Genomic DNA, 10,844 nt, shown 5'->3' with positions numbered 1-10,844 from the left:
CTCTCTCTGCAAGGGGAAAAGGCTAGCAGCCTGTAAGGACATCCTAACAGGCAAATCTCTGGAACCTGAAACCAGTATTTTCAAAATTTGTGATAGCAGAAGCGGCCTTTCCTTTAAAACAACAACAACAAAACTGAATGAAAATTGGAGGGGGTGCCATCCTTCACTCTTCCACCGAAAGAGGTTTTATGTGTAAGAGGAGCTCACTCTTTGTGCTTGTCAGTTGGTTAGAGGGTGGTGCTGATCATGCCAAGGTTGCAGGTTTGATCCCTGTATGGGATAGACAGTGCCAGATTTATTTTTATTTATTTATTTATTTATTTATTTATTTATTTATTTATTTATTTAATTTTTATTTACATCCCGCCCTCCCCAGCCAAGACCGGGCGCAGGGCGGCTAACATCGGGTATAAAAACAATTGATTAAAATACAACTTCGAAACAAGATTAAAATACTACTTAAAATGCAGCCTCATTTCAAATGGTATAAAAGAATATGAAAGAATTGGATTTTTAATAGGTAAAAATTTAATGCTATAATATATTAAGATTAAGGATCAGGATAAAATAAGGAGGGAAAGGAATTGCTGAACTAATAAATTGAACTGGAATACAAAAAAGGGAGGTATGAGGAGGTCCGGGAAACAAGCAAATGAAAGATAAGTGACAAAAAGATGGAATTGTTTTTAACTGTTTTTTATTGTTTATTTTTTATTTTTCATTATGTAATATTGTGAAAACTTTAATAAATATTTATAAAAAATAAAAAATAAAATGCAGCCTCATTTCAGTGGAAGCCCAGATCAAAAACGGTTTTGGGGGGGAGAAAACGTCAAATCTTCACCAAGGCCAGCTATCCAGACTGGTCCTATGTGGGACAGAAAAGCCCAAACAAGCTACCGTATTTTTTGCACCATAACACTCACTTTTTTCCTCCTAGAAAGTAAGGGGAAAGGTCTGTGCGTGTTATGGAGCGAATGCCTACGGATGACGGGGGGATCTACTGCAGTCGTGAGCAGAGGATCCATGGTTACAGCCTACACCAAAAAAATCGCGCACCCACTGTTGCCTGGGGCCACAATGGTGCAAAAACATGGTTACAAAGCATGGATCCACACGGATCCTCAGGATTTTTGCATTGGGCTACCCCAAACTCACCGTCAGATCAAATGTCTGTGGCCACAGCATGAACCACAAAAATCATACATCCACTGTTTCGTTTAGAATATTTTTTTTCTTGTTTTCCTCCTCTCAAAACTATGTGCGTGTTATGGTCGGGTGCGTGTTATAGAGCGAAAAATACGGTATATAGCTTAGGACCCCACTCTCTTGGGGGCCCGAAAAAAATTTAAAGGGGAAAAAAACCTGGATGTACATTTCCAAAATATAAGATAAAAAAGAACAAAATAAAACCTACATACATCAACAGTGTTTTGTTTTGTGTTGTGTTGTGTTGTGTTGTGTACGCTCCTATGATGTAAGTAATGGGCCCGGCCCGCCTGCTAGCCTACTCCCTAGAATATCACTGGTTTGCTCATTTCTATATCAATTACTCTGATAAAATACATATTTCGTTTTGTGCAAATGGCTTTAGATACCTCTTAGGTCCATAAATGACCATGCAGCATATATTCAACGCAAAAAACAGCGAGAATTTGTTGTTGACAAAGGACAGCTGGACAAATAAAGGGCCCCATTACCTTCAGTAGCTTGGGGCCTCATCAAACCTAAATCCGGTCCAGAGAGAGAGTGTATGTGTCCTTTTTTTAGGGGATACTCAATGGTACGCAGTACTGGCACCTCTTTTTTGTTGTAAAAAAGTGTGACACTTAACTGTAACAACTTCATGGTGAATACCGGCACCTATTTTGTGTGTGTGTGTGTGTGTGTGTAACATAGTGTCGAATCAAGAGAAAAAATACACGAAGAACAGACACAATATTATAGCGCAATCTTAACCATGTCTACTTTTTTATAAACTGAATGTGCATAATCCAAATAAAATTCTGAAATCCACACTTGAGTAATACCAGTATTTGACCCAAACTAAATGTCCACAATATAGTGAGCAAGCTTAAATGGGCTGGGTATTACACAAAGTAAGGAAAAATTAAACAGATACTGCCACCTCATAAAGGAGATGTGTGTATATGATTTGTAGTGGCACAAACATGGCGGCACTCAAATCTACTCTTATTTTCATGGTCATACCATGGACCTGGATCCTTGACCACAGCACACTGGGATTTTAAAATTTTTTGAACAGTAATGTGTCATTTCCTATAAAGTTCCATGTGATGCTCCAGGTGACTGTGTGAGAGATACCTCAGTTGGTAAAGCATGAGACTTCATCTCAGGGTTGTGGGTTAGAGATCCATGTTGGACCAAAGATTTCTGCATTGCAGGGGGTTGGACTAGATGACCCTTGGCGTCCCTTCCAACTCTATGATTCCATGATAAGAGTGCAGCCTTGGTCTGAGTTCAAGACCAAACCTGGAGATAGCTGCTGCTGAATTTAGAGCCTCTTTCCACCTCGCAGGTATGCTCCGATTTTGCAGCCTACCCTGAAATGTTTGCCTTTTTAAAAAAGCAAATAGCAGCAAAACGCCACCCGCTGAATCACAGGATGAAGGATTATTTATAAATAATAGTTTTAAAATGAAACATGATTCCAAGAAAAATAATACTTAAAATTGTAATATGAATTAAAATATGAAACCTGATTGCACGTGAAAATAATACAGTGGTACCTCGGGTTACATACACTTCAGGTTACAGACTCCGCTAACCCAGAAATAGTACCTCAGGTTAAGAACAGTTTCAGGATGAGAACAGAAATCGTGCGGTGGCAGCTGAACGTCCCATTAGCTAAAGTGGTGCTTCAGGTTAAGAACAGTTTCAGGTTAAGAACAGACCTCCAGAACAAATTAAGTACGTAACCCGAGGTACCACTGTAATTAAAACTGCAATATGAATTAAGAAATGAAATACGATTCCAAAGAAATATAATAATTAAAATTGAAATATGGATTTAAAAAATGAAACATTTTCCCAAAGAAAAATAATAATTAAAATTGCAGTACGAATTTAAAAAACGAAACATGATTCCTAAGAAAAATAATAATTAAAATTGCAATATGAATTAAAAAATCAAACATGATTCCCAAGAAAAAATAAATTGCAATATGAATTAAAAATTTGAAAGATTCGAAAGAAAAATAATTAAAATTGCAACATGAATTAAAAAATGAAACACGATTCCAAATAAAAGTAAGGATGAAAACTGCAATATGAATGAAAACATGGAACGTGAGTCCAAAGAAGGGTGACATAAAAAAAAAAAACCGCTTCTGCGCGTTTCGTTCGTTCCCGAGGAAGCCACTTTGCAGACCTTCCCTTACTCCTGGCTGCCCCGGAAGAGCTCCCGCTCGCTTCCTGTCCCGCCCCCTTCACCTCAGAGCTGAACTGGTTCGCCCACAGTCTGCGGCTACCGGAAGAAGCCTGCGAGCGGCTACCGGAAGGGAGGGAGGGAGGGAGGCGAGGAGGACGGAGCTCTCCGCGCGCGGTTTCTCGGCGGGCGTTGGGAGGCGGCAGCGGCCGAGGCCTCTGGCGAGAGAGCGGCGGTTTCGAGCTCGCGGGACGCCCTCGGCAGAGCCTTCCCCGCGCCTGGACGCCGCCGCCGGCGAGGCGGGAGCCGGGCCATGTCGCGCAGGCGGCACAGCGACGAGAACGATGGTGAGCGGGCGGGCGGGCGGGCGGGCGGGGAGAGTCCGGGGGTGGCCCCTCAGAGAGAGACCCCCCCAACCCCCCTCCTTGGGGCACGTGCTTCGTACAGGAACAACGGCAGCCTTGGCGCGCGCCTTCCTGCACGCCCAACTTTTTTAAAAAAACACAACACCGTGCGCATTACATTTATTTATTTTATTAAATTGAACTTGCCACAGGAAGGCGCCACAGACCGAGTTCTGTCAGTACTCAATGCCAAGCCCTGTTGTGTCTGCTCTGGCTGGCAGCACTTGGCCAGACCAGTTGTGTCTGCTCTGGCTGGCAGCACTTGGCCAGCCCAGTTGTGTCTGCTCTGGCCGGCAGCACTTGGCCAGACCAGTTGTGTCTGCTCTGGCTGGCAGCACTTGGCCAGCCCAGTTGTGTCTGCTCTGGTTGGCAGCACTTGGCCAGCCCAGTTGTGTCTGCTCTGGCTGGCAGCACTTGGCCAGCCCAGTTGTGTCTGCTCTGGCTGGCAGCACTTGGCCAGCCCAGTTGTGTCTGCTCTGGCTGGCAGCACTTGGCCAGCCCAGTTGTGTCTGCTCTGGCTGGCAGCACTTGGCCAGGTTCTGGGGGGAAAGGGCTTCTTTCGATGCCCACATGAGAGAGAGAGAGAGAGAGAGAGAGAGAGAGAGAGACTGTGAACTATTTGCACCAATGGCATGGGACCTCCTGCAAGGAGGAGTGGGGGGTTTAAGGGGTTTGGAGATCCGGGTTTTCCCAAACCTGGGTGTCCCACTGTTTTTGGACCACACTTCTCATCATCCCTGACCGCTGGTCCTGTTAGCTAGGGATGACAGGAGTTGTAGTCTAAAAACAGCACGAGACACAAGTTTGGGAAACCCTGGTGTAGATGAATTTTATTTAGGGGAGACTGTGACTGAGCCCCCCCCCCCCAAGGTATGAGTATGTGTTGTTAACCCTAAAGATACCTTAGTTGCAGCATAGAATCACAGAGTTGGAAGAGACGACTAGGGTCTCCGATCCAACCCCCTGCAATATTTTGCCCAACTCGGGTCTTGAAACCCAGGACCCTGAGATTAAGAGTCTTGTGCTCTATCAAATGAACAATTCCAACCAAAGAAAGAAAACCAATGTATATATTTGACGAAAAGGGATTCGGAGGACAGGGAAGAAATACAGTAGATATGTGGCTTGTTTAATGGGTGGAAATGCTATTTCTGCTATTGCTTGGGAGTGCTGTGGCTGCCCAGTACCAGCCCTGGGCCAAGATCCCTTTGTCCCAGGTCATGTGCATTTTCAGCTTTTGCTGATTGTAGAATAAAGTGACCATTTTCAATATGAATAAACTATCTTCACAGACGATTTCCATGCCATTTGTTGCTGACTCAAACAAAGTACTTTTTTATGCAGAGAGTTTGCACAATTTAGTGGCAGCCAAGTAAAGAGTAATCAAGTTGTATTATCAAGTATATGAAAACTAACTGTGATTACCATTTGTGTTTCATTGGTGTCCTAGCACCATGTCACATATTGTGTAGTAGCGGCTCCCTCCTCTTCTGTGTCGTGGGAACATAGATATCATGGAAGGTACCATTATTAAGTAATAAGTAGCAGATCAATAAGCCTTGGCTTGTCCTCATTCAGTGTGAGGAGGAAGGAGTAGTATAAGGAATGGGGTGAAGTTTTGTATGAGTATAGGGTTTGGTGGTGGGGTTTCCATAGACGGAAGAAATGGAGTTTAATGTTGAGCTTTGAAAAGCGAGTGTCTGATTTTCTTGTCTTACTCTTAATTTTGAGAGCTGAAAGCAGAAGGTATTTGGCAAAATAACGGAGATGTTCAAAACACCTTTGCAATCTGTCAGACTTGTCAGGAATTCTTTAGTTCATGGATAGGCAAACTAAGGCCCAGGGGCCAGATCCAGCCCAATCACTTTCTAAATCTGGCCCACGGATGGTCTGGGAATCAGCGTGTTTTTATATGAGTAGAATATGTGCTTTTATTTAAAATGCATCTCAGGGTTATTTGGGGCATAGGAATTCATTCATTTTTAATTTTTTCAAAATATAGTCCGGCCTACCACATGGCCCGAGGGACAGTGGACCAGCCCATGGCTGAAAAAGGTTGCTGACCCCTGGTCTAGAACAAATTATTTCAGCCTGGTCTGTGGAGAAAGCCTATCGTCATTTCCTGCACAAAAATATTAGGGCAAACAAACTTTCACATTATTATTTTTCCCTGTAAGTGCAAAGCTGCTTGCAGTGTTGGGCCCAGTTACCGTATTTTTCGCCCTATAGGACGCACATTTTCCCCTCCAAAAATGAAGGGGAAATGTATGTGCGTCCTATGGGGCGAATGCAGGCTTTCGCTGAAGCCTGCAGAGCGAGAGGGGTCGGTGCGCACTGACCCCTCTCGCTCTCCAGCCTTCAGGAAGCTATCCGCAAGCCTTGGGAGCCCGCGGAAGTTACCGCCGGGCTCCCAAGGCTTGAGGACAGCAGCCTGCAGCCCGAAACCTGGGGAGCGCAGCGGAGCGCACCCCGGGTTTCGGGCAGCTCTCCGTAAGCCTTGGGAGCCCGGCGCGACTTCCCGCCGGGCTCCCTAGGCTTGCGGATAGCAGTCTGCATACTGAAGCCTGGGGCGTGCTGAGCAGCGCGCCCCGGGCTTCGGGCAGATATCCACAAGCCTGGGGAGGCTATCCCAAGGCTTGCGGATAGTAGCCTGTTCTGGGGGCTGGGGTCGGGGGAAGCTCGGGCTTCCCCTGCCCCAGCCCCGCGCCTGGGGGGGGAAATAATTTTTTTCCCTTTATTCTCACCCCCCCCCCCAAAAAACCTAGGTGCGCCCTATGGGGCGAAAAATACAGTAGTTTGCACGGATGCAGTAGTTGTGTGGAACAGGCCTCCCTCAGGGCCAGTTCAAGCTGAACTTTACCCTAGAAGGTGCTCCAGAGACCTTTCCTATGCTCAGGGGCTCCATGATAGATAGGTCAATACGGAAGGAAAACTGGGAGGGAAACTTCTCTAAAGGCTTTCATCGAAATGTAGATCTATTCTGGTGTTGTTCAGTGTTTCTTCCTTTAGATTCAGAATTTGTAAGCAAAAGCTTTTCTTCCCTTAACTAATCTTCTTGTTAAAAGATGCTGATAAACTTTGTGGAACAGTTTCTTGCTGTTCTTCGGCATCGCCCATTAAGATCGTTGCTATTTACAGATCAGCCATCACTTTAAGTGTCACTTAAACCTAGACTGCAGTCCAAACCTTGCTTGTCTGGGAGTAAGCCCCATTGAATTAATTAGGACATGGTTAGGATTGTGTTGTAATTTAGACCTGTACCACCTATTAAGTCATTTGAATACTACTGTGCAAGTACAATGAGGTGGTAGTCTAAAACTGTTGACAGCTAACGTTTTCACTTCCGATTGGCGATGGAAAATGATTGGTTCGTATACATGCGTTTCAGTTTTGCATGCCTTGTTTAGCTCCTTGACCTTTGGAAATAAAAGGTTGATTGCTTACTCTCCTTTCCTTCAAGTCTTTAAAATGAGCCCTGCTATATTCTCAATGGGGGGTGGGGTTTTTTGGTCTCGCTTTCCTCCTGGCAGGGTCAGAGGCAGCATGGCCCACTCACATCAGCTTAGCTACAACTGCTATTTTGGCTGCTCCTCTCCCAGGACTTTTCCACGTAGGCGTTAAACATTTTATATCTGCAAAGAGTTTTTGTCTGAATTGGCTTGTTCTGTTTGATCTTCCTCCTTTTGTATCGTGTCTGTTAAGTTGTAAGCCTGTGGGCAGAGTGTTGGATGCTTTTCCTCTTAGGACAGCAACTAGAAAATTCCAGGTGCTCTATAAATAATGGCTTGGATCCTTCATTTCTTTCTGCCAGCAGGAACATCATGTGGGTGGAGTTCCACTCATAGGACACTCAGAACAATGGGGAGGGAGGAAAGCGACTTTTCAGTGGCATTGTGGAGGAGGCATTAATCACCTCCGTGGCCCAGCCAGCTGTCCCCTCTTTGCTAGTTTTATCAGCCAAGGGTCCAGAGTGCAAGTAGTTGCCTTGACCGATCCAAGTACCTTGTCCATGCCATCAAGCCTTACCGACTGAAACTCAGACAGTGCTATGGACCAGAGTTTGAAATTCGCCAGGCATGTTTTTGCTACTGGTGTGGGTCCAAGTGCGACTACATGGAGATTGTTGAGTGCCGGGTTGGCGGCTGAGATCTCCATTGAGCCAGCTGACTCACACGCAGTTCTCTATCATCACATCAAGGAATGTAAGTGCAGGGCTGAGTACAGATATATTTGACTGTGCTGCAGCCTGTCCACAGGCCACCCAAATGAATCTCACAGACCACAGTTTAAAAACGCCTGCTTGGTCCATAGTTGATTCCATTTCCACTGTGTGTGTTTCTCCTTCTTGCATACTGGGACAAGTGAATTGTTGTAAGAGCAAGCTGCAGTCAAGCAATGTAGCTGAGATCATAGAACTGTAGCACTGGAAAGGACCCCATCTGGTCCAACCCCCTGATGAATAGACATTCCATTGTGGCGATCGTAACTTAGGTTTAAGGTGCAGTTTGGTGCCTAGCTTCCATATCTGAGTTTCTAACACTGCTCTGGATACCCCTTGAGTGGATTCAATATTACAGTGGATGCAAGCGATTTTATTCTCAAAATGCTTAGCAAACAAGTCGCAGTGAGATACCATCGGTTCTGCCACTTCCTTCAGGCCAGACTGTAAGAGACCCTGCACGGCCTGTAAAAGCTTTGTAATGAAGGCAGCAAAGTATGCCGCCTTTGCTCCCTTCACTACTCAAGGACAAGCCCTTACCCATGTTTGATTGCATTTGACCCGAGTTTTCCCCTGCTCATGTTCTAGCTGTCTCCCAGCTTGTTTCCTCGCCCTAAGCTCTGGAGTATACCAGGGGAGCCAAGCAGGCTCCACAAAACAGGAGAGAGTGCTCGGGCGAGTGTGTCAGTGACTCAAGCCATCCAGATTTCCCACAAGTCATCCAGGGCTTCAACAGGAGCGCCAGTCATACCAGCTGGCAAATCCGCCAGAGCCATCTGGAATCCAGTTGGCTCCATCAGCCTCATAGGTCCATCCATCCTTATAGGTCTCCCACCTGTAAAGACACTGAGAGCCTAAATCTCAACAGGAAGTGATCTGGTTATGACAAAGGACTTGTGTCAATATCCCCCACTCTTGGATCATCCTTTCCCTTCTTAGTTGAGAAAGCAAAGTCCAGAGTGTGACCTACCAAATGTGTTGAGCCAAAGGCTTATTGGGACAGCCTCATGATTGCCATGGCAGTCATGAAAACCTGAGCCACCCCAGAGGCATGGATGACCCCCAACAATAGCAGTCTGGGAGTCCTCAATACTGCCTCCAAGACCAACTCTGTCAGCTCAGGCAGGGGGACTGTTGGGCAGCAAGGCAGCCAGTAAACCAGAATTGGCCAACATCAGGGACAGGGACGGGTCCTCACTCAACTGGACAGAGAGTCTTGACAGAGAGATGGAATATCTAGACGATCGCAGCTCCCCCTCCCTGACCCTCAAGTCTGCCATGATAGTGTCCTGATACCCAGGTGGGCACAGCTGAGTAAGACCAACTCCACCCTGTTCACTTAGGACTCAGTGATACAGGCGAAATCGGCCTCCTCATCCACAATCAGATCATGGATGAGAGAGGCCGCCTTCAAAGCCAATCTGGCATTCAACAGCAGCAGGCACAGACTCAACAGTTGGATGATAGGACAATCACAATTCCCCAGGTTGGAGGGAGTGTTGTCACACAGCACAATTACTAACTGCCTGTCCGTTTGCCCCTTACCAGGCCTAGCCCACCCCCACACCATACCTCCCCTCGTCCAGAACCACTATGATTGGGTTCCCCTCTGCTCTCCCCAGCTCCACTCTTCCCAGCTACATTTTACATCCTTTAATTTAAAAAACCACAACAAAAACCCCAAATTTAAAAACACACGTTAAAAAACAATTAAAACAGGATTTGAAACAATTAGAGCAAGGCTATCCCCAGAGAAAATGATGTTATGCCCCTTGCCTTTCCCTAAGGTCACTCCCCTTTGGGGGGTGCCACCGCTATTGGCCCAGGTCTTGATATAGCCCCCCCCCCCGGTAGATTGAGCAGACTTCTCTCTGCTGACCAAAGGTGCAAAAAGACCGGCTTTCTCAAGAGATGGAGGAAGGCTAGATGAACAGCTCACCACCTCACTGATGGTCTCTGGCTGTTGCTACCTTTGAGAGTGAAGCATCAGCATGGAAGATATTGTGGGCTGAGTTCTTCTCTGCTTTATCTCATTGATACAGGAGGGCAGCCACACAAGAGGAGGAGAACATCTGAGCCATCTGAAATTGAAGAGCGGCTGGAATCCTTAATATGCAGAGTAGGAGAAAAGGTATGAGGGACCGCAGCTTTATACTGTTTTGCATGCGTGGTTTTAAAAGCTTTTAAACTGTGTATTGCAGTGCAAATACCTTTACCCAGAGTTCTTCTTCTTCTAATCCTCTCAGAGTACTTCTTCTTTGGAGAGTAACTTGGAAGGCCTGGCTGGGGTCTTGGAGGCAGATTTACCAAACTACAAAAGCAAGATACTAAGAATCCTTTGTACAGTGTATGTATGCAAAAGATTTATGGATCCAGGTGATAATGTATTACCTACACTAAATGCTTTTAAACATTCATAAGGTTACGTTGTATATTTGTGTGTGTGTGTCTGTCATTAATTTTCTGTCCTAGATGTTTTCTGTCTTAGATGTTGAAACTGAGAGGAGGGAGGAAATCAACAAACTGAGTAAAACCAATAGTCTGTTTACCTTAGGCAGAAAGTTTTTGAGCTGATAATCATTGACTAGCCTTTCTGAGTAAATGTGCGTACGGTTCATGGTCAGAAATGGGAAAAAGGACCTCAGGTTTTAATTAAAAGTGCACCACTTGCCAAATATTTTGAGGTGGTTGTTGGCGATGGTGAGGTGAGCAGTAGTGTGTTGGTACTTCTTTTTTTCCACTGTATTGCCTTGTGTGCGTGTGTGCTTTCTGGAGTGCTATTGCTGATCATTTAGCCACATACACTGCAATGCAAATGCCACAGTTGGTCTGT

General features: G+C 45.6%; 1 protein-coding gene and 1 long non-coding RNA gene across 4 annotated transcripts in view; one reads left to right on the top strand and one right to left on the bottom strand.

Annotated features, from left to right (window-relative positions):
* Positions 1–10,844, bottom strand: part of LOC308466343 — a 47,792-nt gene that overhangs the window by 22,057 nt on the left and 14,891 nt on the right. The gene's annotated exons all lie outside the window — the stretch shown is intronic.
* NCBP1 (nuclear cap binding protein subunit 1) overlaps positions 3,528–10,844 on the top strand; it is a 31,690-nt gene continuing 24,373 nt past the window's right edge. The window contains exons 1-3 of one of the 3 annotated variants that reach the window (XM_080986753.1): positions 3,528–3,735; positions 10,054–10,142; positions 10,258–10,358. In XM_080986753.1, the coding sequence (XP_080842879.1) occupies positions 3,702–3,735; positions 10,054–10,142; positions 10,258–10,358 (224 nt within the window). In that variant the 5' untranslated portion in view covers positions 3,528–3,701. Of the gene's footprint in view, positions 3,736–10,053; positions 10,143–10,257; positions 10,388–10,844 lie in introns of those variants that run through there. The other 2 variants (XM_080986755.1, XM_080986754.1) reach the window with 2 other exon arrangements.

The sequence above is a fragment of the Podarcis pityusensis genome, assembly GCF_964106645.2.
Source record: "Podarcis pityusensis genome assembly, chromosome: 17".
NCBI classification, from domain to species: Eukaryota; Metazoa; Chordata; class Lepidosauria; order Squamata; family Lacertidae; genus Podarcis; species Podarcis pityusensis.
This window is presented reverse-complemented; position numbering and strand designations above follow the sequence as displayed.